Source organism: Quercus suber, unplaced genomic scaffold, assembly GCF_002906115.3.
Source record: "Quercus suber isolate HL8 unplaced genomic scaffold, Cork oak 2.0 scaffold_681, whole genome shotgun sequence".
Taxonomy (NCBI): domain Eukaryota; kingdom Viridiplantae; phylum Streptophyta; class Magnoliopsida; order Fagales; family Fagaceae; genus Quercus; species Quercus suber.
This window is the reverse complement of record NW_027070122.1, coordinates 257,024-283,521: the sequence shown is the minus strand read 5'-3', so window position 1 is coordinate 283,521 and position 26,498 is coordinate 257,024. Positions and strand designations below refer to the sequence as shown.

The 26,498-nt window shown below is 35.2% G+C and overlaps 3 protein-coding genes and 1 long non-coding RNA gene across 10 annotated transcripts; 1 reads left to right on the top strand and 3 right to left on the bottom strand.

Annotated features, from left to right (window-relative positions):
• Nucleotides 1–352: 352 nt before the first annotated feature.
• Nucleotides 353–3,517, bottom strand: LOC136064412 (uncharacterized). Its single transcript, XR_010626026.1, has 3 exons — nt 3,209–3,517; nt 1,105–1,962; nt 353–1,007 (listed from the first exon to the last, which is right to left on the bottom strand). It is a non-coding gene; the product is annotated as an uncharacterized LOC136064412 (long non-coding RNA).
• Nucleotides 3,518–4,018: 501 nt separating this feature from the next.
• On the bottom strand, nt 4,019–9,932 carry LOC111999490 (E3 ubiquitin-protein ligase At4g11680). Its single transcript, XM_024031616.2, has 5 exons — nt 9,098–9,932; nt 8,265–8,387; nt 8,048–8,180; nt 4,888–5,052; nt 4,019–4,582 (listed from the first exon to the last, which is right to left on the bottom strand). Exons 1-5 carry the CDS (start codon nt 9,667–9,669, stop codon nt 4,409–4,411), a joined length of 1,167 nt encoding a protein of 388 aa, XP_023887384.1. The 5' UTR covers nt 9,670–9,932; the 3' UTR covers nt 4,019–4,408.
• Nucleotides 9,933–12,507: 2,575 nt separating this feature from the next.
• LOC111999476 (pentatricopeptide repeat-containing protein At1g01970) lies at nt 12,508–16,835 on the bottom strand. 2 transcript variants are annotated; one of them, XM_024031601.2, is made up of 3 exons: nt 16,620–16,835; nt 14,512–15,606; nt 12,508–13,552 (listed from the first exon to the last, which is right to left on the bottom strand). In XM_024031601.2, exons 2-3 carry the CDS (start codon nt 14,959–14,961, stop codon nt 12,710–12,712), a joined length of 1,293 nt encoding a protein of 430 aa, XP_023887369.1. In that variant the 5' UTR covers nt 14,962–15,606; nt 16,620–16,835; the 3' UTR covers nt 12,508–12,709. The 2 variants fall into 2 exon arrangements, with proteins under 2 accessions (XP_023887369.1, XP_023887368.1); XM_024031600.2 differs by having other exon boundaries at nt 14,512–15,591.
• A 1,780-nt stretch (nt 16,836–18,615) lies between these two features.
• Nucleotides 18,616–21,756, top strand: LOC111999500 (uncharacterized). Of its 6 annotated transcripts, none has more exons than XM_065766114.1 (7): nt 18,616–18,743; nt 18,875–18,968; nt 19,403–20,038; nt 20,118–20,282; nt 20,400–20,996; nt 21,065–21,154; nt 21,409–21,756. In XM_065766114.1, exons 1-7 carry the CDS (start codon nt 18,712–18,714, stop codon nt 21,592–21,594), a joined length of 1,800 nt encoding a protein of 599 aa, XP_065622186.1. In that variant the 5' UTR covers nt 18,616–18,711; the 3' UTR covers nt 21,595–21,756. The 6 variants fall into 6 exon arrangements, with proteins under 6 accessions (XP_065622186.1, XP_023887398.1, XP_023887395.1 ...); XM_024031630.2 differs by having other exon boundaries at nt 19,400–20,038; XM_024031627.2 differs by having other exon boundaries at nt 18,620–18,968.
• The last annotated feature ends 4,742 nt before the right edge of the window (nt 21,757–26,498 follow it).

Genomic DNA, 26,498 nt, shown 5'->3' with positions numbered 1-26,498 from the left:
GAAATGCCTCAATGAGTATAGAAGGAAGTTGTAGCAAAAATGGGTAAGAGGAAATTGAAGGACGGTGGTAGTGAAGTGAGAATTGGGTGAAAGAACCAGCGAAACTAAAAGCTTTTTGTGATTTGTGTGCTGCTTAAGTCCTAGGTGACAAGAGGAATGGAGGATTTTTTAGAAGGGAAGGGGTTGATGCAACGATTGAGCAGTTGGGAGAAATGGAAAAAGTAGTAACTCACACGCAGTTTAAAAACAAATGAGATCATTTAAGAAAACAATGGAAGGCTTGGAATGAGTGTTTTGAGCTTGAGATTGGGTTGGGTTATGATGCTGTAACTGGGAAACTTGAGGCCAGTGATGAGTGGTGAACCCAAAAGTTTCAGGTTAGTTCACTTTACATAATTGTGAAAAACTTAACTGTTTACAACTATATTATGTTCTGACTATCGGTTGTCCACATGTAGGCATGTCCCAAGGCATTAACCTTTAAAAACAAACCTTTGCCAAATATTCAGTCCATGGAAATCGTGTTTGACGGCACGGTTGCAACGTATAAAAATGCATTCTGCCCAAGTGGTGAAATACCAAAGAAATGCATCGAAGGGTCTGGGGACTCCACTGATAGCAAATAATTTGTTGACCCTAAATGTCAACCTTCTACAAATGTTGACCCAATGGAGGTTGAAGGCCCATCATCATCGAAGGCAAGGCCAGCAATGAATAAGGGGAAAGGTCCATCATCGTTGAAGGCCCAGGAGACTACTAGAGCTATTGTCAACTTCTTTGCTTTCTCTTCAGAAATCATGCATGCAGCCTTGGCTCTTTCAGCCTTTCGTTTTGCAACTCGCTCCATTTCCAATACTATGTGCTTGCTTCAACTCTTCATTGGCAACTTTCACCACATGCTCCAATCGCTTGAATTTGGCAATATCAATAGGTGTTGTTGCTACGCCACGCGTACAACAAATGCTGGTGTCTAACCACTTGAAGAAATTGCATGCACGATCATCATCCTGCACAATACAATACAACACATAAACATGAATACAACGAATTGGTTCTTTAACACACAACACAAATATTTTGCCAATACTTGGATATAGTACTTACTGGTGACCAATAGCGACAACTATAAAACCTTCTACCGAATGTATGAAGTTTCAGGGATGTCCTAATGATGCAGTTGTTAACATCACAAAAATGATTATCAGAACTAGAGAGATAGTTACTCGTTTCCGACATTGACATATTTTTCTGTTGAAAAATAAAAATAGAGGATAAGGTGCATATGTAAGTAAGCAATATAACTCAAGAACTAAGAAAGCTAGGGGGGGGGGGGGACTTCATGATTCATGAGCCCTAAGTTTTTCCATTGAACATATAAATCAATGAAATAATTTTTTATTTTTTATCGTTCTTTGGCATGTCCAAAACACAATATTATGTCATTCAGCCTTGCAAATCAGACTTCACTACCATCAAATCCAAGAACTTAAATCGAAATCTCTAACATTTATACTTTCTACTAAGGTCCAATCTTCAGTCTCAAATGTTATAAATATTAATACCAACCGAAGTAGAACTTGCATTTATTTAACTACACAAAGATCTCAAGGGGCTAGCCCATCTTGGATGAACCCGGATGTAAAGAGATGGAGTAGTTCTCAATCTTTAAAACCAACAGCTCACATAGTATGTTTGGGAACCACTCTATTGGCTAATGTAGGGGCAAAAATAATTGACCAATTACAAAAAGAAGATAAACCTTAGTTGAGTGACATCCTCGATTTCCCAATTCTTAGTTGAGTCTTCCTTTATTGCCAAAACAAACCTTAGCATAATAAAACAAAAACAAAAAAAACCAAAACTCAATCTAATAAAACCCAGAAAACCAAACCAAACAAAACCTGTGTGAGAGAGAGAGACACCATCAAAAACCAATGGCCTCTGCAGCTGAAACCAACGGCCCTACCAAAGAAACACAAAGTAATAACTAAGCATATTCAGTGATGACTTGCAGGTACCATGGTCTCAAATTTATTATGTCAAATAACGGGCCAAGACAAGGACTGCATGAGTAACTAAAGAGCCCTACTACTTGTAAGAGTTGAGAAATCCACTCTCAACTGACTTTAGGGTGCACCATAAATACATAGAATATAATTGCAATATAAATACGATGAGGAATAGCATGCTGTTCAGAACAAAATTTCCAACTCAATGTTGCTCAATGACTATTTACAATTTTTTTAAGTTTGGTTAAACAAATCAATAATTAAACATTTTAGTCTATACTCATTTTCTAAATACGCATTTGTTTTAGGCATTGTTTCCAAGTCAATTATGTTATTGCTTCAATTTTGAAAGTTTCAAAAAAAGAGTGCATGATGACCAGATATAAAAATGAAGAACTTATTAAATAGAATGATGAAAGTAATACAATATGCAAAAAGGAATGGAATTATGTTTCACAGCCATCGTCACCTCCACTTTTTATTTGTATCTATTTTTGGCATATTTCCAACTAGAGTTGAAATGAACATGAACCATAGTTGAAGTGCATTACTAATGAGAATGTTCTTTTAATTTCCTACATCAAGTATCATGTTTGGTTTGTGCAATGCACAACAAAAATATCCGCTTAAAACTTGTCTAGCAAAAAAGAAAGAATTGTTTATGCTTAAGGACATGATTACATGATAAAGCAAGGGTGTAGCTAAATGAATTTTGCATGAAAATTCTTACATGGACATGAAATTGGGAAACTGACAATATGAAGCGAACAAAAATGGAAAAATGCATGCTACCCTTGCCCATGTCATTATCTTTTTTTTCTACTATAGATTTAAAGTTGTCACTAATGTAAAAAAAGAATAAATAAATACACATCAGTACAAGACCAAAGCACTATTAATTCGACTCTAAATCAAAAACATTGTACCCCTTATACAAAGGGAAAGGAAAGGGAAGAAAGGAGTATCAAACACTATCACAATTCACAAACTCAAAAACCCATCGGTCTAGAAATTAAAAAACCCTATGCACTGTATTCTTATTTCTAATCATATATGCATAAAACAAGCTTAACAGATTAGGCTCTTAACCTCAATAGGCCATTTTAGAACATAAATTAAAAGCAAAGCAGAACAATTGGGGTTTATGGGAAGAGAGGTGTTACAGTGGAAAAGAAGTGAAATTGGGGAAGAGGGTGGACCTAGGTTTATGGAAGGAAGACTACACCAGAGGGAAGCCGATCTTCACCGGAATCGGACTGGGTTATCTTCCTCGTGAGTTTCTCTTATGAGCCCTTCGCTGGCGTCAGACCGATGTAAGTCTTCCTTGTGGATTTCTCTGGTGGGCGTGGACCTCTCTTCTCGAAAACACAGGTGTTAGGGTGGGTGAGTGAATAGAAGTAAAAAGATAAAAAATAAAACGCAACCTTATATACTTTCAACTAAGCTACAGTACTCAGACCCCAAAATAATCAGCAAGCATTTTTCACTTATTTGCTACAATGTTTTCAATTTTCAGCAAAATCAACGGTATTCAAAAGGACCCTTAATCATATATTCCTCAGATTTACTTCATCTCTACTGGAATAGACTACTCTCAGTACTCGCTTGAATATGTTTATTTTATGTTTATTTTAGCCAATTTATTGGACTTGAAAAATACTACTAAACTGCAATACACTTAGAAAATATATAAATAAATTAAAAAATTGAAAAGTTATATATAGATCAATAAGCTCAAAAACAAAATCATGGCAAACATGTGATTGTGGATACAAGCATTGATCTTTAAGGTTTGGTTTCAAACCCCTTTTTCGAAAGACAGCTGCAATGCAACTTCCACATTAATAAAGCAGCTCCTGCTTTAAAGCGACAAGATTGAAGACTATCGCGTAGCATGCGTTTTCTATACCAACAACATCATGATTTTTTTTTTTCTTTTTTTCAAGTGACAAAATTTTCTTATTTTATACAGTAAATGAGTAAATAACAACAGAATCTTACAAAGAGCAAGTTTAAAGAGGTAGTTCACATCGATAGCTAGCATATAGAACAGCCATTCACAACATATATAGTTAATTGATACTATAGACCTTCGGACAAGTAACCAAAAAAAAGAGGCAAAATACAGCTTTCGAGATAATTAAAGCCGCCCTTGTAGACGGGCAGTTCTAGATGCCAGGACATCGATACACACAACAGCCCTATTGCCGCCTCCACGATTACAACAATTGGGAGATTCAGTATAACTACAACTACGGCAGACATTAAAAACAAACAACATCAACAGCAGGTGAGAGTGCTTGTCTTTAGTCTACTGACATGCTGCACATAAAAAATACATTGGAGCTAGCTGTATACAGTGCTCGCCGGCTTGCCATCCACAATATTTTGAAAGTCTTCTATACTTCCTCTTGACCGTGGCTGCTACTCTTCAATATGTTGTACTTACAGAGGGGACAGGTAGCATTGATATAGAGCCACTTATCCACGCAGTTGCAGTGAAAATGGTGACCACAAGGAAGTTCTCTAAGCTCGACCCCGTCATCATAAGCAGAAAGGCAGATGCAACACTCCTACAGATGATCATAAGCATTCAAAAACTCTTAATTAGGAAACAAGCTTTTGTTAAGCCACAAAAACATTACATAGGAATTTACATAAGAACATGGTTAAATGCCAAGTTCATAACAAAACAAGCTTAAATACTTGTACCAAACCAAAAAAAAAAAAACCATTCTGGAAAATACGTTTTACGTCATTTTTGCAAAAACTGTAATAACAGTAGGAGAAAACAAAGGGCAAGGAAAAAAAGAAAGCTAACCAGGAAAGAGAGAGAGAGAAAAGAAAAAAAAAAACACTAAAATATTAAACTACATACCGCATCATCCTCTGAAAGAACATGTTCAATCGGTAAATCTGTGCCACATTCAGTCATTATCCCTCCAAAAGGTCCTTGTCCATCGCCAGAAAGTTTCTCATTATTGTCAACCCTTCGAAATTTGAATTTTGATAGCTGTTCAATGTCATCTTTTGTTGCACCTTCCTGCTTTGATAATAGCCGATCAGGAAACAAAGAGAGGGGGGGGAGGGGGGAGGAGGAGAACATCAGCATGAATTACAATATTTCACTCTAGTAGAATTTAGAATCATATGAGCTGCCTGAAAGTAAAAATCAAATTTTCAAGCATTGCCTTTATTTTAATTTTCAGATAATAGCAAATTATTTATATCTGATGCCAAGTGATACATCCAATAATTGTCAATCAAACCAGAGAAATTATTTTTTTTGTAAGTCAAGTAGTCCATAGATATTAATTATAGACACTTTTAATCCCAAAATGCTGTGAGTTAACATAGGACAAAACTTTAGTCAGGGACAAAAGGCAAAAAGGATTATGCAGTTAACCCCAATCAGTAGGGCCTAACACTTTTCTGAGCTGACTTGATATTCCGATGTGCAAAGTATCATAAACCGCCATAAGCAGATGTCAACATACCCTTTTGGATCTGGCAATTCAAACACGTCACCGAATAAAGGTACAACAAATCAACCACCACCCCTAGCCGATAGGTCTACAATCAGTATTATATTCCAAATGCCCAATGTGGGCTTGCGCATTGAAAAGTCTCCATGCACTTCTGCGCCTCAATCATAAAAGATTAGGTTCAGAACGATTTTTAATTTATAAATAAATGTCCATGTCTCCTATAAGGAAAATAATCAACCCATGTCATTCTAACACAACATATACCTGCAGGCTGCAGGCTTCACAGAATCTGGCCACAAAATTTAAGTCAAAAGCATACTCCAATCTCCATGAGCAGTCTCCTACTTCAAAAAGTCCACCCAATCCCTTTTATCCTAAAGGATAGTAGAAGAGTTAGATGAATGCAACAGACAACAATGCCATTGAGCAACGTCGTTTGCAACTTGAAAACTGATGACGAGCTTTCTAAATTCAGTTTTTAAACACCCTAAAATGAACAACATAACTCAAAAACTCCTAAAAAAATAATCCTACCAAACATGATGTTTTTTCTGGGAACAGTTTTTAGTATTTAAACACTAAAAATTGTTGTTTGAAATCAGGAACCAAATGGGCCCATATTGGTCCATAGCAGAGTCAACTGGAACCTATACAGTTGGCTTCATGGTAAAAGTGTGAAATAATTAGGATGGTACATCTGCCATGTCATAAGTTGGAGGAAGCCTTTCTTAACATGAAGAACAGCATCACCAATTTACCAACTAATGCTCTACTTCCTTTCCCTTGCTCTTCAAAGTGCTTCCTTCTGCAAAACTTGGTATATTTATATGTTGCGTTACAGCGTGACAAGTCAGTGCATGCTCTACAAGGATGCACAGCTCTATAAATAAAGTTCGTAGAAAAATATCCCTCCATTCTGTCCTTTTATTTCTTTTTTCTTGCCACTGTATCATAATTTTTCTTGGTTCTTAGTCAAAGATCTTTATTGGATAATTTGTGGAAAAAAATACAATTAATCATTAAAGTTAGAACCTCCTGTTTAGGTAATTGTATAGCAAAATTACAGGAACCAAGATGCATGGAATTGGATTGTGTTTCCAGAGGATGGGGAAATCTGGTTAACTCTGGTCTAGATAATCCAACAAAACATCAACATTTTGTAAAAAATATAAACTCCAGTCAAAATTTCAGACAATTATTCCTGAAACAAATAAACCCACCGTAAGCTCCTTTTACCCCAAATAAGAAAAGATCACTATATGACACTGACTTGAGTAAGACACTTGCAAATTGCCCCCCCCCCCCCGGGGGGGGGGGGGGGGGGAACCCAACCACAAAACCAAAAAGAAATTATTATGTTTTTCTTGTCCATTAAACTTTAAAATCCACTCAATATGGCAATGAGAAGGGCTCTGTGGAACAAATGCTCCCTTGTAGGTACATCAATAAGTAGGCAGCCATATTGAGCACCATCAAAGCTACATGTACCCGAGCATGCCACTTTCCAGAGGTGCATGGAAATCAAATTCCTAACGAGGCCAGAATAAATGCTGCTCAATGAAACATTTCCAACATATTTAATTCTAACTTCCCCCTATAAAACTTACTAACTAATAAAATCTCAACAAAAACTCACAAAGAAGTTAATCTAGGCTTCCCACCTGTTAAACCTTCAATTTGCACGAAGAATTCTTTGATTAATAATAACAGTCTAACTACAAAATAAGCCATCTGGAACTTTTATAGAGCTACCAAGAACATAAGAGATAAAGATAAACATCCATAATACGAATCCTAACTGAACTCAAATAGTAATCCAAATACTAAACTAATCCTTACCTAAGACCATGAAATTCAATCCCTATCACAACTAAAACTAAATAAAAAATTACTTAAATATAAAATTATCCAATGAAAATTCAAAATAAAATATTGAAACAATTTCCGGTTGTGCTCCTGCATCAAAAACCTACAAGTAGTAGAACGTAATTAAAGGCTCAAACCAAAAATAAATGAACAAAGTAGACATCAACTAGAACTCCACCTATATTCAGTTATTCATAAATAGGCATCAAAATCCTTTCGGGGCTGACTATTTAATAACCTGAAAGTCTACCATCAAATTGAAGACCTTCCCAAGTTAATCAACTCTCTTTCTATATTCTGCCATAACAAACATTTCAGATGGACACACCAACCCAGCAAAATAAATAAATTCAGATTGAATCACCTGCTACAGAAGTAATTGCAGGACTAACCCCATCATAGGGAACATCCATTTTAGAACCCAAAGTCACATTCTCAGTGACTTTGTCTGTCACTGTTTTTCAATTGAACTCTAATATTTGCGATACATAATTAGTTAGAAATGTTTAATCCATTAAATGAGTCTTTCTGGTTTCAAGTTTTAACCTAAAAATTAAGTGGTAAATTATTTCTAGGCTACTATTGCTGCTCAGAATCCATACAGCATAAATAAGTTAGTGAAATAGAGCACTCAGTGCGATGAAAAACGAAACATATGCAAGGAAAGTAGTATAACAGTGCTACCTGGTCCGCCACAGCATATAAAAGTGCTATGATACATGGAAGACAGCAGCAAACAGCGATACCAATGACACATGCCAGTGCAACACAGAAAACGACAAAGAAAACATCAAAACCCAGGAAGATTATACAAAGCCTGCATTCCACATCATATTACCCAGTGTAAGATTCAATTAAAAATAATGTTTCAATTTGAGAGATAGAGAGAACGAACAAATACCAGTAAAGCTGAGGTGAGTCATGTGCTAAATCTTGACCACCCGCAGATACCCAGTAGAATCCAATGATCCACCAGATAAATGAAAACATAGTATTTGCTGATTCAAGATGTTTTGCTACACTACTGCAAGGATAATAGCACAAAAAGATCATATATAATGCAATCTCAAACGATAATAAATACCCTCCCAATCGAATAGGAAATCAATCAAATAGAATTAGTCACATAAAAAATGTCAATTTGAATTTTGTAAAGCTTCAATTAAAAATTCCAACATCTTATACTCCACATAATGTACCCAGCACCTACTAACTCTAGCAAATCGTAGAATTCAAAACACATAATGTGTTGTGAGTATAATCAATTCAAAAAGGAAACCACAACACAGAAATGTATGTGATAAAAAAAAAAAAAAAAAAATTCAAATCAAATCATCTTACCAAACATGATACAACCAGGAAAAAAAAAACAGTCTTCTTTCTACAGCATGTCATCAAGCATAAATAGTTCACACATTTCTTCATACACAATTAAAAATATAATTACCAATACAAGAAAACATAAGGCTCCAAAACATAAATACAGAAATGAATTCTGTGTTCTCATTTTCCACCACTACCACCAAAACATAAATATCAAAAACCACATAAAAAATTTTCCATTCAATACACCCAAAACCACTTTCATCCAAAAAATCCAATAAACAAACTGGGAACAGAAAATATCAGATAACTATGCAACTGACTATAAAGCTTCCAACTTGAATAAGAGAACTCTGTTTCAAAATTGATCAAACACCCAATTCGATTCTATTAAAAAAGAGAAGAGATTACCCAGAGCTCTCCTCCTCATCCAAATGCTCCGCCAAACTCACGTACTGCTGCCCCGACTCGTCTCGCGTGTTCGCCCCGCCTTCACGGCCCTGGCGTCGGCGGCGCAGGCGCCTACGGTACTCGACACAGACGCAGGCCATGTGGAGGAGGCACTGGATGGCGTAGCCGAGGATCCAGAGCCTGAGGGGCATGCTAGGGGCCTCGTAGCGGCTAAGGAAGAGGACAGTAGCAGCCACAACAACAAAGGCGAGATTCCAGAGCACGTCGAGGATCACCACGGGCTTCGAGTAGGCCCAGTCGCTCTGGCGCTCCTCGAGCTGCTCCGCCGCGGTCTCCCGAACCATCATCGACGGCTCGCGCATCACGCGGCGGCTGCTGGCTTGGCGGAGGAACCGCGCGGCCTGGCGGAGGCTCTGGCGCTGCACGAATCGGCGGCTGGTGTTGGGGTTGTTTGGGCTAATGTTAGTATTAGAATCGTCGCTGGAGTTGCTCGAGGCGGTGTTGTTGTTCAGAAACGGCGTCGTGTCGACGATGTCGGAGGTGGATCGGTTCGGAGACCTTGTCGAAGCCATTTTGTTGCTGCTTTTTTTCTAAATTTGGGGATGTTTTGGAAACCCTAACTCGGTGAGTTGAATCGTTCAGCCCATGCAAGATTGAGAAAGGTAATGAAGGGATTCGAGATCTTATATATTGAGGTGTGAAGAACGATAATGAAAGAAAGGTCGGGTAATTTTAGGCGTCGACGATGATGCTGAAAATGAAAATGGTACTGAAAAGAGACTTTGTATTTTTTTTTTTTTTTTTAGTTTTTGTTTTGTCTCGAGTACATTTTTTTTTTTTTGATACTCTGTCTCGAGTACATTTGGTCCGGTTATTGCAGTTTTATTTGGTACAGGACAACAAAATAATGAAATATACTACTCATCCTTACATTGATCTTTGTCTCGAGTTCGGTTGGTCCGGTAATTACAATTTTATCTGCACAGGACAGCTACTGAGGAATTTTTTTTATTATTATTTAACAACCTTATTATTATCTAATGCTATTTTTTTGGAGACAAATTCTCAAAATAATGCTATTTTAATTTTATTTGCAACACTGACGTTTTTAATGCCGACAAATACCTTTTGAATTTGTTTTTTTCTTATAAACTGTTTAAATAATAGGTACAAATCTTGCAAATTAAGAAAATAGCCATTAGCTTTTATCCAAAATGGAATTCTATTTAAAACTTATTTGAAAAGTAAACTCTTTTGGTCTTTTTCCAAGATTATTTGAGTCATGATAAAGACTTCATTAAAAAAACAAAAAAAATCATGTTAAGACGAGCAAAAAAAATTAAAACAGTTTTATAACATTCTTTAATTAACCTACGATGTCATTGAAAAAAATAAAATGCAAATTGAGACGAGTAATGCTATAGTTACAAACTATTTTACAACATTTTTATAAATTATTGATGTGGCAAATTCTTATTAGTTCTAATATGAATCCACTACTAACATCACATTTATGTTTACCAATAATTATTTGAAAATTACTAAAGCTACATCAACAATTTGTAAAAATATTGTAAAATAATTTGTGTCTGTAGCATTACTCAATTGAAACATATTCATGTTTAAGGTGATAGGCTAATTTGTAAATATTGTGAATAAATAATTGTTACGCTTAACTTTATTGAAATGATTTATACCAAATTTCAAACTATCTTGGGGCCAAAGATGGGGAGTCAATTTATTATTATATTAAAATAAAATAAAATAATTAATAGTCTTGTATCTTAGACTTTTTGGTGTTTCAAAAAAATCTACCAGGGTAAATTTGGTTTTTAGTGTAAGCAAATATCAAATTAATAAGGTTCCAAATTTTAGATAATTTTTTGTTTGGCCAGCCATGTGTATCTTTTTGAAAATTCATAGTCAACTTAAAAAAAAAAAAGACTTAATTTAGGTGTTTATTCGGAATGACTTATTTAGTTAAAATTGAAAATTTTTGCTAATAATTGTAGATAAAGTTAAAAAATAGCTAAAATAATACAGTAAAACTCGTGAATATTACTAAAAAGTGCAATGAAACTTATGAATAGTACAAAAAATAAGTTAAATGGTAAAAAAAAACTGGCTTTTAAACTAATGCCAAACGCACACTAGATATGAAATAATATATTTACATGCCTCAACAACAACAAAAAAAAAATATATATATATATATATATATATATATTTACATGCTAAGATGACGTTGTCATTTATAGCAATCAAAATCAGATGCATATTTAATATTACAAAAATTGAGCATGTTGAATGGTGTACGAAAGAGTAAAGACATGGTTTTGCTATTAAGTTTTTAGTGTCAAACTACCACAAAAAATTGCAAATCTTGCAAGCCTATTTTTGCTTGGCTATTAAGAACCCAATTGCTTAAGGACTTTTGCATTATTTGGAGTTTTTGTTTTTTTTTTTCCTTGCCTTAAATTGGAAGGTATAATTAAAATAGCACTATTTATTCTTTTTCTTTTTCTGGCATTTAGCATTACTTTGACAAGGGAGGGGGCTGAAGTTTGTTTTTTTGTTTTTCCTCAATTTGTTTTTTTTTTTTTTTTTTTTTACAAGATAAAATTTATACTCTAGCATAATCTAAGTATATATATGTGTGTGAAATTTCTTCTTAGAGACTTGAATCCCGATACTTACCCCCTACACCCTACAATCATTTATACTTGTAGAGTAATTGCCGCACCAAATATGCGCAGTGGTCAATTTGCTTTTATTATTAATAATCAGGATTTTCTATTACTAAAATAAAGGCTAGAATTATTAGATCTGAGAATTCTGTTATTACTTAATAGTTCGAGGGCATAATTAGTGTATCAATCCAAAAATATAATAATTGGCACGATAAGAAGGAATTATTACCAATGCATTAGTGACTAGACAATCCTCAATCATGTCAGCAAAAGCTAGATTTCTTTTAAAGAAGTAATTAACTAAAATCATAGTAATTAATTGTTATCTAAGATAAATTATCCTCATTAATTACTCTGACAAGTGTCCACACAAACATCCAAGCATTATGCACCATGTTGGTTTATCATTTTCACTTTAAGCGGTGGTCAAAAAAAGGGGTTGGAGCAGTACTCCAAATGAATGTATTCGGGTCAATATTAACAGCTCCCAAAACCAGAATAACAGTAAGCTCCAAGGAGATGATAGATGATAGATCTCAATTCATCAAACTGTTACTACTATTGGCTCCAGATTAGCTGTAAGAGTTTTCCTCTATATTTCTTCTTGCCATCTAAATTGAAGACCCAATTCCAAATACAAAACCATACAAATATCCATGACTCTTATTAAATCACTATCAAAATATAGAAAGAATTCAAGCTACAGCAACACTAATGATATAATAAGAAACTATGATCATTTACTTCTCAGTTGCTTCAGCTGCATAACAACAGATTTTAAATCCCTTTTTAATATTGTTCTTGTTGCTTTTATTTGTCACAGCAACATATAGAAAACATATTACTAATAAATAAATCATGGTAGAAGTAGTTATCCAATTCAAGCAATAATTCCATATTGTACTCTACAAAAGTTTGCACATTAGGGATAGGCTATTAAGTGATCATTAGGCTCTGAATGGGCAAATGCCAAGGGTGAGGAGGGAACTTTGAAATTTGCTTCACCTACAGCATATTCTCTCAAGACAAGCTCCACTTCTTCTACTACCCCTATTCTCCGAAACCACCTAGCCAATATTTCTGAAGCTTCTTTTCCAACAATAATACCACCCTTCTCTAAATTTACCAGAAATTCTAATGCCTTGTTAAGCTTGTTCTCCTTTTCACAAGCAGCCAACACCAAAGCCACACACTTATCACTTGGTTCAAGACCTGCCCTCCTCATATTTTCAAATGCAATGCCTGCCTTTTGACTTTGACCTGCCATTCCATATGCATTTATAAGAAGCCCACACAGCTTAACATCAGGAGGTATACCGGCACACTGAATTGCATCAAAGACTCTTTGAGCTCCTTCAGAATCACCAGTCACGGAGTATGCTCTTAACAATGCCTTGTAAACTTCCCTTCCTGCGTATATTTCTTGGGCGTCCATTTCTCTAAGTAAAGTCTCTCCTTGCTTTGGCATTCCAGCTCGGATGTAGGCCATGATCATTGAGCCATATGATCTTTTATCCAAAGTTTCTCCAATCAGCTTGAGTTCTTCAAAAGTTTCTTCAGCCAGTTTAAGATTCCCAGCTTTGCTGTACATGTGAATCATGGCAGTTAAAGTTACCTGATCACAGATGACACCTTTACTTTTCATGGATAAGAGGATCTTTTCAGCATCTTGAAGTCGGTTCTGCTTCCCGTAATCATGGATTATTTTGGTATAGTCACGAACATTGGCTTCAAAAGATTCTTCTAAGAAGGCAAGTTCTGCCACCTAAGGAAGTGCAAAGAGCCATGAATTCACTTCAGGTTGTAAGGAGATTTAAAAGTCTTAAGTCTCATTTCAATGCACCAAATATACAATATCTGTAAGAAGGCAATTTCAATGAGAAGATTAACATTTTTAAATGTCAATTGCAGTAGAAATAGAGTAGGCATCTGACCAAAGCAAAACAAAACCATGTTTAGTGCAGAAACGTGCTAATGCCTCTATTTTCTAATAAATCTCTTCAAAATAAAATGTTCTTATCTTCCTGATTTTTGCTTAGCCAAAATTTATCAAAAAATTTATCAAATGGCACAACTTTCAAAGAAAGTAAACAATTTAAGATTATATTGTGTCACATATTATCCATTTCTTCCAATATTGAACTATAAAGACCTCTTTAAGTGGTTGAAACTTGAAAGTCACCAATTCTAATAATATTACCTATTGTGCTACACTATGCCAGTCCACAACAATAACCTCTCATGGGCAAGATCTCACCAAGTGAGGTAGAACTCACTTAAGAGCTCATGACCTCATCATTAGACTAAAGATAAATTTACTAACATTTGATAGGTTTGACGCACTTGACCTTTTTCTGGGGAATTCTATTCCCACATAAACAATTTGACTAAAACCAACCAGAGCATTTTGGAGCTCGTCACTGTATACTGGCAAGAACCTCACCAAGTCAGTAGTATGATCAGAAGCCTTCAAAAGATGGCAAACCTGTGTGTGTGATTTCCATAAAGATTTCATCTAAGATTTCATCCAATGTGGTCTTCAACTTTATATAAGCCTTGGAACTCAAATCAACATTATACTTAACACTACAATAGCAACTGAAAAGCAAATCAAAACCAAGAAATTTTTACAATTACACACACAGAGTGCAGGTTGTCCAATCAGGCATGACTTAAAGAAATCAATAAAGACCAGAAAATTGAAAACGAAAAAGGAAGAAGTACCTGAAGATAAAGCTGATAATCCATTATCTTCAACTCTTTAAGAACTGCAAGCCAGTCAGATCTATCAGGCTTCATACGCCTCACCCAAGCTGCTAACAAATCAGACAAACTGCCTTTTTGAGGAGATAAGCAGATAATCTGCTTCATAACGGCCATACATCGTTTGGTCATTGTAGGAGGAAGTTGAGCTATGGCCTTCTTTTGGGCGTCTGTGATGTTAGTACCTATCTCTAGCCACTTATACCTCAGTTTCTCTACTTTATTCTCTGGTTTTCCTGTGTCTTCCGCATTGGGAGCACCCAATTGACAATGTACTTTACCGAAACTAAATTCTCTGGGTGTTTGGAAAGTACAGTTTTGCAAGGGAAAGTAAAAGGTTTTCCTAATATTATTGACTAATGGGTAAGTTGACTTGGGATAAATTAGCATGTTACAAGCATAGATCCCCATTAGCAAAGTGAAATATCAAAATAGAAAAATGTGTTTCATATATTTATGAATTGGGCTATTTTTGAAATATCTAACTAGGGGCAATCCCTCAATTTGCATATCTAAAAAGAAACTGGCATAAATAAATGAAAATACATCCGGGGTATCAATGAATTTGAAGAATTAGATAATAATTCATATAGGTGATTGATCAAATGACACAGAAAAGCATAAACTTGTATAGATTTTGACGTTACAAAGTGAAATAAGATAATGGAGAAATAGAAGAAGATAAACAAAGAAAAAAAGAATTCTGCTTCCCACAGCAGTAGAGGCAGTAAGGAAACGCTCAACACTGTTCTAACTATTCATAATATAAACCAGGATGTTTAAAGATTACCCAACGAACAATCCAAGAGCTCGGGCAGATAGTAGAGGAGGAGCACAGAGAGGGATAAGAGGAAAAAAAACCTATCGTTGATACAATCTGGTAATGGAAGGAAGTAGAAAGAAAGTGTATGGGGATCTAAAGAGATGAGTAAACTGCTGCTTGATGAGTGGTGATTTTAGTTTGAGGCCTCTGGTTTTGTAGATACAGATACTGGCTCATATAGACCTGGGAGCAAATCACCTGTAACTTGTATGCAAACCCTGCAATATAACACACTTGGCCCAACCAAAATCAGACACGTCAATAAATCCTAGTCAAATCCACATTAGCAAAATTAACAGAATCAAGGGTTACAATAATGCAATGAAATAGATATCTTTTAGCTTCTGTGCAAGAATAAGTTATTCCATTTCTACAACCCAGAAGAACATACAAAAATACACTGAAACTGTTTTTTAACTTGTAAGATATGAATAAACCAACTAAAAAGAAATATAATCCCATCAATTAAGTTAAATAAATAAATAAATATATTTTAAGTAATGGGCTCTACTAACTCAACATTCCAGCTCTCAAGTAGTCAAGTTCAACCGCAAAATACAAAATTGGAGACTGGAGAGCAGCTTGAGCAGACAATGCTAATCATGTTCATTACAAATATATAAACTGAAAGCTTCCATGAAATTACAATCCTCTTACAACAACAGAATCGAGCAAATTCAATCATCCATTCAGAAAATCAACAAACTAATTGCATCATCATTTTCAATGGTTAACTTTCAAGGCTTAAACTCTTAAAACACTCAATACTCAAGTAATGGAGCTCATGCAAAACACAAATTTTACAACTTCATAAAACTAATTATTCACCATTTAGTCTCACATGCCATTATGATTGCAAAAAAAATTCTGGCTATTTAACACTTGAAACAAAACAAAACCCGGCATTTTTTTCAAACAGTGGCTGTACTAATGGACGGAAATTTTTGGTTGAATAACGCAAAGCACGGGAATGAAAGTGAAATTTAGGCACTTATCCATACAAATAATGAGGCCCTGTTTGATTTTCCCAAAAAAAAAAAAAAACAATGAAAATTTCAAATTGTGAATTTTCTTTTCTATACCGACAAAGTAGTCAAATAAAACTAGATAATATAGTACTTAGCTATTAAAAAACACACACAAACACTAGATAATAGTAGGACTAAACTTGTTGGTACAATTCAGAAGCTAGATTATCATATTTCAATAACTATAAAGAGAAAGAAAGGTGAAGTGAGAAACAAACCTACGACGTCGTTAGGAGCTCAAGTAATTGTTGTCATTGTTGCTTTGGTTGCTTTTGTGGCCTTCGTTTGCAGTATGCAGAAAAAAGATCTAAAGCCCGGCTGAGCTTCGCGAATCGAGTGGTTGCCGTCTTGGTTTGCCTTTTTGTATAAACCCCCACAATTAGATTGAAAGGTACGACGTCGTTGAAGCTCCACTACTGCATTCTCAATCGAGGAGGCTTGACTTGTATGGATATATTAAGGTGATTCCAAAAATTAGTTTTTGTTTTTGTTTTTTTCCGTCAAAAATACCTCTAAATTAATTATCTGTATATATTAAAAGGGTTTAGAAAGTTAGTTATTACATTTTTTTTGTCAAAAATACTTCTAAATTAATTAATCATCAACTTAAAAACGAGATTAAAATAGTAAATTAGAAAAAGAAAATTAGTTATTATTTTTTTTTTTACGGTAAAAAATAGTCTTACCTAAAACTTAAAAATGAGGTTAAAATAATAAACTGACAAAAATAATAAATTCCTACTTTTACATTGAAATGTATTCTTACTTCTAATAAACTCCTACTTTTACGTTGATTTAAATTTCTACTTTTACTCATTAACTTCCTACAAAATAGGATTATTGTTTTGTTAGTTTTAAAACTCTTACAATCTACAAAACTTACCCCACTTGGGTATGTTTAGTACACTGAAAGGAGATTACGACATGAATTGTAATATTTATTACTAATAATAAAGTGTATTGTAATGTAATAACTAAACTTATTCTTTAGTTTGGTTGTGAGTTATAACATTAAAATAAAACTTAACATTTATTTTAGAAAATATCTTACTCATACAATTATATCTCCTTAAAAATTATTATTTTTAAATTTAAGAGAGATATGTGTTATTTTTTATGATTTTTTATTTTTACAATTGTTAGATGTATATGGAAAGTTTGTTTATTTGAAAATATATTAAATTTTGAAATTATTGCACTTACTAAGGAATAGCTAATACAACATTTTAAATATTAATATTTATTTTTTATTTTGAAAAATAGCTATTCATAAGGAATGACTATTCCTTGTAATAAAAACATAATCAAACTAAAGAATAACTAAACCATAAGAACAACTATCACATTACAGTGTTTATTACAATCTACCAAACATGCATTTATTCTTTTTTTTTTTTACTTCATCATGATGTATTTGCTTCTTTTGTACTCCTTTTTTTTTGTTTAATATTTTTTTAAAAAAATTTCATTACACCCTTAGTGTTTTTTTTTTTTTTTTCTCTAAATTATATATATATATATATATATTTATATTTATATTTATATAAAATATAGAATTTCAAATCTAGCCTAACTAATTTAAGTGAGTATATCTGTAAAACTCCTTTATAGAGTCTTGAATTCTAGTCTTTACCTTCTATACCCTACAAGTAGTTATACTTGTGGAGGCTTAACTCTTGACAATTAGATTGGCATTTTTTTTTTAACAAAAAAAAAAGTTTTAAATGTGTGATTATTGACTCGGTCCACTTGAACATGCAAAATTCATAACATGGGACACCCTGGGTGCGTTAGAGCTATCTACGTCATGACATCAAATTTTTGGGAAGCATACTACTTAAACAAAGTAAGTCCTAAACCCACAAATATAACCTAGTCTAAAACTCCTACCAACTCACCACACCCAAAGTTATTGGATTGGCAATTACAAGAACCATTGTTTCCTCTAAAATTTTACCAACGTGTTACATTGTAGTTTTTTTATTTTTAGAAGGTGTTAAATTGTATTTGTATTGCCCACCCAACGTCTCAATTTTTTTATTTTTCTCAAATCCTTCATTCCTTCCTCACTTATTTTAATATTTTTTATTTGGGCTGACCCGTTTTACCGGGTCAACTGACTTAGCGGGCCTAGCCATTCGGGGCTCCCAATGTGGAATGGCAGCCCATTTGTTTTAAAAAAACAGAATTTGATTTCTGGTCTATTTTTCAGCCGTTTTTTAATTTCTCCAATTTCCACCATTTTCAAGCCTCCTCTTTTCTTTTTTATACTCCAAATCAGTTTAATCTAAAGAGTTTTTCACAATTTTGATGATTTTCCATCATTATCTATCGAGATTCAGGTGGGTTTTCCTAAAAAATCTCAATTTTTCTCCCATATCAACTTCTCCTAGCAAATACATTTTCTTCCTACCACTTCCATGGCTTCCACCTCTTCACAAGGGGGTTCAAAATTTATTTCCTTTGATGGCAGATGTGGCAAGAGATACAAACCAAAGAGTTGGAATAGCAATGAGGATCTCCTTCAAGACAAAAATACCCACATGTCTTCACAAGCCCTTCAACGGGTAAGTTCATCTTTCTTTTCGGTGAATTACATGTCTCGGATTGTTGTTTGGAAGTGTGTGATTGCTTTTGTATGTTGTACAATGGTTTTGTTAATGCTTAGAGAGTGTTTGTAAAAAGTGTGTTAAAGGACATGGGCATTTTTATTTGCATGAGCCATGTCCATGGGTGGTGTTCTTGGACGAGTTTAGTCGTATTAATTTGGTTTGTTAGGGAATTTTTTTTTTAGTGGAGGGGTATTTAGTTGAAGTCTTGACCATGATCGATATAGGACAATGCTATTCTTCTCTTTTTTTGAATCAAGAACTGAATTCTTTGCTTGCTTCTTTCTGTTTTTGTATTTCCTTGTTGTACTTGTTTCTGACATTATCTTTGCAATTTGGAAAATTTTTCTGATTTTTACGTTGGTTTTTTGTGTTTTTGTTGTTGTTAGAAGCCTACGTCTTACAAAATTAGGGGGTCCCTTTCAGACGTTCGTAATTGTTGGATTGTTATGGGTCCTGAGGTTAAGGCCAAGATTTCTGCTGCTGGTTTGAATCATTTTCTGACTTCTATATATAATGATGGGATCGTTGAGCACAAGGACATCAACCTTATCATAGCTTTATCGGAAAGGTTTTGGGATACTACGAACACATTTCATTTTCCGGGTATTGGTGAGGTAATGTTGACGCCTCACGATTTTGCAGTGATAACAGGTTTGAGAATTGGGGGAGAGCGTATAGAGGTGAATGACAATCTCACCAACTGTGATGTGGAGCGTTTATTAGGGGGGTTACCTCCTAAAGGGTCTGAGCTGAATGTGAAATTGTCATGGCTTGTGAAACATCTTCGGGGAATTGAGGATGTGGAAATGTGTGTACGGAGTTTCATGCTTCTGCTCATTGGCCAAGTGCTGTCCCCAAACACAGGGAGTACAGTCAGTCTCCGTTACCTGGCATCTTTGGAGAATGTGGATGATATTGGGAAGTATGATTGGGGAGGCATGACTTACGCAACCTTACTCCATTATATGGTCCAGTATTCTCGGTGTGCAATGAACAATTTGGGTGGTCCGCTATTTACTTGGGAGGTAAATTTTGGGTTTCTCAAATTTTTATGTTCTAAGTTTGGGAAATTTGAGCTTGATGTTGTTGTGTTTTGTGTTTCAGATTTGGATGTATGAGTACTTTGGGGTTGGTCCTAAGCTTCATAATTCTAAGGCTCAGGTCTTTCCAAGATTTTTTCGTTGGTCTTCCAGGAATAGGGTTAGTGGGGGCAAGAAGCGTACATTGCAAGATTGGCGATTGATAATTGAGAGCTTGACGGAGACGAATGTGAGTAAAAAAAAAAAAAAAAAAGGCTTTCTTTTGGTTATTTCTTTTTGTTTTGGTTTGCTCTTTTTTTTTTTTCTTTTTCATTTTTTGGATGAATTAGTTCTTTTTATATTGCAGATGAACTTAGACCCTTGGCAGGCTGTTCCAATTTCTAATAAATATTCTGGACTTACCTTGAACCACCGTAAGATCTTATTTGAATGTCCATTGGGGAGGTACTGGTACCTGGGTGATCGAGTGCTGGCACAGGTGGATCACAAATACCCTCCCCTCTTGCCACAAGACCCCCCTGACTCGATGCGAAAAGGAGGTCTATTGGAAGGAGATGACTTGAAAGCAGCTCTAGCTGGAAGTGATGCCACGGGAGTGGCTGGAGATTATGGAGAATTTGTTCAGAGGCGCCTGCAGGGGCGCTTTGCACATCTATGTGGAGAGACTGTGAGTTGTTTTAACGGTGCCTTGGTCATGTATAGTAACGGTCTTGTCTTGCAGGGAACTGCAGAACAGGGTTCTGATTCTGAAGGTTCATCGCCTGAGGGGATTGCTCCTCAACCCTCTAGTCATGTTGAGGGCCCCAATGGTTCTTTCCAGGAGAGGTACCCTCATTTTCCTTCATGGTCATGCCGAGTGATGAATCAAGATGGCTCTATTGGATATATGCGACTTGACAGGCCTGAACATGCTCCAAATGTTCCATGGACGGGCCAGGTGGCAGTATGTTGTCTTGCATTCATCTTGTGCTTTTCATTTTTGGTGCATGCCTGACAGTTCTCTTCATGCAGATTGGGACTGATCTTGTTGATGAGAGTCTGCTGATGATTGAATCACTACAACAAACTGTTTATACACAATCAGCTCAAAACTTCTCGTTGGTATATTCTTTCCCCTCTTGCCTTCTGGAGATTCCATGTTTGAAATTTGTTCTTGCCTCCTTTGTTGGCATTTTGGTTGATTGGTCTTGAGTTTGGGGACTCACATCTAGCGAATCTCTCCCTATGTTTGTAGATTCGCTTCTTTCTTGTACATAGTTATTGTTTTTTTGTAATCTTTGGCTGCTTTATGTTTTCTTGCATAAAGTAGTCCTTAAAAATTGTGAAGTTGGGTTCTTAGATTATTCACTTTGCAGAGGGCGGAGTTGGCAAGTGCACGGTCTCACATCCAGACTATGGAGGGATTGTTTGAAAGGCTTGGAGTTGGAGCTGGTCCAAGACGATCACAGCGGGGTGATGAAGGGGCTTCTGGAAGTCGTAATACAAGGAGGTCATCTCGTAGGAGAACCCGAGGCCCTTCTGATGAAGACGAAAACATTTGACTCTCTCCACTTCCTGCAAAACAAAAGATTTTTGTTCTTCTTTAGATTGTGTTAGTTATTTAATGTGATGAACAATTAGAACTTGCTTACTGCGTAGAATATGTGTATACAGGTTGGTATCTATGAAAACCGGGGAAACTCTACCCGTTTTCACACTGAAAATTTGTTGCAAGATCAGATACTTTCCAATACCCCTAGTTTATGTTAATCTGATGGATTTTACAAGCCAAAGAAAAAAAAATGTTAGTTCATTCATTTACAATTGATTAAGCAAGTCACAAAAGTATTAGCCTAGTTCATTTACAAGCAACTGAATTATATACGCGTAAGTCAAATTGAAGTTATAAATCAAATGCCCCTAGTATACGAAATGTTCTTTATTTGCAACTTTCTAATGCCCTCTAGTTTACAAACAATTTTTACAAGCTATGAAATTATTACATACAAGCTAAATTGACAATTTCTACATGTTATGAAACAAATACATCTGGGGTTCGACATTGATTGAATGCCCCTGGTATACAAGTGTGTTTATTTACAAGTTATAGACTTAAACGGGGCTCAATATTGATCGAATCTCCCTAGTATACCAAATGCATTTACAATATTTTATAATTTGTGAAATCAATATGTAAAAATTCAAATGGGCTTCAATATTTGTTTTTCTTAGAGAAAATTTTAACTTATAGCATCCACTTATAATAATTGCGATTTTTGTCGGTAGACCAAAATACCAATCTTTGATGTTTGTTGAATGCCACGGATTATGAAAAATGAATTTATGACTGATTTGACAAGTAAAAGAAAAAATTAATTCAATGCTCCTGTGTACAAAATAAAATTTTAAAAATAATAATCTCACTGCTTAAATATTACAAAGGGTAAAACATTATTTGAATGGCCCTAGTGTAATATAGTTGTCTTTCTCGATAAATCATATTAACTAAAAGAAGTTGTAGTGATTGAGTACTAAAAATCACATTAATCTCTACCTACACTACTAAAAATTCAATTAATGTCTTGATTTGATAATCTATAAATCCAAAACAGAGTTGAAATTATCTTAAAAAGTCACATCAATTCGATGTCAAATTGGTGTGAAAACAACGTCAAATTTGCAAAATTATAAAAATAGGGAAGGCCTTGGCCAAGTGCTGATCGGCACTTGGCATGAGGCTCAATTTGTTGATCAACATACAAAGAGCCTTGGGCCAACTGTCAATTGACACATGGTCCTCAGTTTTTAGTACGATTTCGTTCGCGTTGTCATCCATTTTAACCTCTCTTTTTTTTAGGTTTTTTAAACACGATTTTTTAAATACAAAAGATTTAGTTTTGTCAAAATAAAAGTTTGCCCATCATTAACAACTATTTAAACACCTATTAAACTCAAAAACCCGGATTCAAAATGGAGAATACTAAAAACCCGAATCCAAAATAGAGAATTTTAGAGCTTCATATCATCTTGAATCTTCAGAAGAATAAGTCTTTTTGTCATAAGACCAAGGATTTTTATTAAACACCTCTTTTAGACTTTCTTCACTAGCAAAAATGGACAAAAATAAATTGCTTCCCACTTATTGGATAGCAAAACTTTGTGATCCACGCCATAATTGGTAAATATTAGACTTGAAAGCCTACTTGTTGAAATCTTTCTTAGTTTGTGGTTTGAGCACAAAACTGGATTTGACGTTGTGAAATAGCTACTTCATTTGACTTGACCGTCATCACTCCTTTCCCTTCATCTGAGAGACGAAACATTCTCCACATCTCTTCCAAATATGCATCCATTTGAAGGGAATTACAACACAAAGATGGTATTGAAAAGGGAAGGGTACATAAAATACAGAGGGAAAAAGATCCAAGGAAATTAAAGCCTTTACAATAGAGATGGCAATTTTTGCCCGACTCGCGGGTACCCGGTCTGGCCCGACTCTAATGGGCCGGATTTTACCCGGTCCGATTAGAAATAGAATTGGGTATGTGTTTTAAAAAAAACCCGAAGCGGGTCCGGGTCCGGGTCCGGTCCGGTTTTTTAAAAAAATTCGAGACCCGACCCGAAACCCGGCTCAGATAAAAACCCGGTACTCGGAAATTACAAAAATACCCTCTCTATATATATACCTATAATCTAACCCTAAATCCCTAATCCCTCATTTCTATTTTCTTCAGCACTCACGCCTCTCTCCCTCAGCTCAGTCACTCCGAAACTGCCTCACGCCTCCCTCCCTCAGCTCAGTCACTCCGACACACCCTCAATCCGACACGGCCTCACACTTGCACAGCCCTCACTCACTCTCAGTCACTAACACACTCTCTTTAATCTCGCCTCTCTCTTATCTCAATTTCTCTTCTCACAAATTGAACTGTGGTTTATGGAGTGAAGGTTGTGATACTCACAGACTGAATGGTGTTTTTGGGTTTGTATTGTTGTATGGTGTTTGGATTTGTGTGTTTGTTTCCCAAGAAATTTTGGGTTTATTCAAAGATATTTCTGGGTTTGCTAGAGACGGTTTGGGTTTATTCAAAGATATTTTGGGTTTATTCAAAGAAAATTTCTGGGTTTATTCAAATTTTGGTTGGATAATTAATTTGGGTTTTTCTGGGTTCTAGAAGCAGGAAACCGATGAGCGGTCTTCTCGGAAAGAGTGAGAGGTCTCGAACTTCCTAGAAGCAGAAAATGGAATCTACGAATCGATTGAGAAGAAGAAGAAGAAGAAGAAGAAGAAGAAGAAGAAAAAGAAGAGTTCAGCTTTAGAAGCTTTGGTAGCCTTTCGAAGAAAAGCAATCTGGAAGCCATAACGCTAACAGAAGGGAACACAGTTCGTTTCGACTGTGAGGGATTGGAATTTGATTTGGAGGAGTGGAGGGGAGGTGTATAATGGGCTTACTAGAACGGGTGCTTTCAATTTTTAGGCCCATATTAAATGGGCTTTAACATGGTCATGGCCTAAGATCAGATCATGCGTGTTCTAGTGTTTTAATTCTGTTTTATGTTTTGTGTTTTTTTTTTTTTTTTTTTTTCAAAATTGAAGAATTAATTAAAAAAAATTTTGGTTGGGCCACGAATTGGGCCCAATCCCTTAACGGGCCCGCGGGCCCCGCGGGCTCCGGGGGGGTGGGTTCGGGCCCCGAAAAAAAAAAACCCGCTTAGTAAACGGGCCAGGTTCGGGCCATGGGCCTTGGCCCGCGGGTCGGGTCCGGGTATGAAAAAACCCGGCCCGAATCTGACCTGTTGCCATTCTTACTTTACAACAATTTGTTGATATAAATGCAAATGAGAAAAGGAGAAGGGTGTGGGAATACTAAATGAGAGGAAATAACAAAGAAATAGAAGTCTCTACAAAAATTTGTTATTTCAGATGAAAGGATTGATCTTGCAAGAGATACCGCAGTTTGGAGCTTCTATTTTTCAAAGACCACGGGACTCTAAACAATGATTTAAATCCTAAACAATGATAAAAGAATGATTTAAAAAAAAACCGGATTTAAATCATAAACAATGATTTAAATCCGAAGTTTTTTAAATCATAAAACAATCATAAACCGAAGTTTTTTAAATCATAAACAATGATTTAAAAAACCGGAATGGTAAAAGAACTATAATTGAATTTAGTTCTTGATTTTGACCTGTTTTTTTTTTCTCCAATTCAGTTCTTGATTGAATCGATCGGTCTGGTTTAGTTTTTAAAACAATGATTTTAACAATTAATAAGTTAATCAACGTGTATCCATTTGTCAAGAAAGATACCACTTTTTTTTTTCTTTTTTTAAATGTAATAATTCCATAGTTACAAGGGGACGTTGAGCAAGGGTGACAAAATTGGACATGACTCGTGAACCTGACATGATACGAAATTAGTAGGTTATGGGTTGAGTCTTAATGGGTTCGTGTCCTATTTGGGTTGACACGACAAACCCATTTGATCAATGAGTTGGGTTAGTGTTCAACCTATAGAATTCGTTTGACTCATTTAATTAAATAAAATTTACCAATATACTCTTCAAACTCTAGGTATATAAACTTATTAGTTGTTGTGATTCATTTTCTTTGACATATTATGATTGATTATTTGTGAAATTTTTTTTTTTGGGTAAACGACGCTTGGTATTAACTAAGAAACAACAAGTCTATTACAACAAGCAAGACCAGCTTTATCTCTAGCCAGCATCTCAACCACCACATCCGGTGGGTTAAACAAAAAATGAAAATCTATTACATCAAGTTTAACACCCATCCTTGCTAGGCGGTCAGCACAGTCATTTGCCTCCCTAAGCACGTGCACCTCCGAGAAGTTAGGGAATGTTTGAATCAGGTTCCTACATTCAGTTAATAGAGGTTCAAGCATTAAATTGATCACTGAAGGTTTTGAAACAATTTGTACAATAAACTTAGCATCCATTTCAATACAAATGTTTTTAATCCCCATTTGCTTTGCCACAGTGAGCCCATCCTTTAGTGCCCAAAGTTCTACCACAGTGCTCAATGTACTGCCTAGCTTCCTCGCAAAACCACCTAACTAGTCACCATTGTTGCTTCTCAAAACACCACCTCCAGTCCTCCACCCAACTTGATTGGGTTCCCATAATTATTTGTGATACTGAGATATACTTTAATTTTGAATAATTATTTGTGATGCAATTACTCATTAATTTTGAATTTTATATTTAAAATATTTATTTGTTTTTTTAATAAATTTTTTTTTTTTTACATTTTAATAAAATCTAATAAATAGGTTAACATAACCGATTCGTTTAATAAATAAGTTGTTTTAGGGTTGAGAAATTTTGACTCGTTTAATAAACATGTCGAATTAGTGTTGACTTATATAATCAAATAAGAATGAGTTGATACGACATGAACCCAATACATGAACACAAATTGTAGTTGAGTTGCAAGGTTA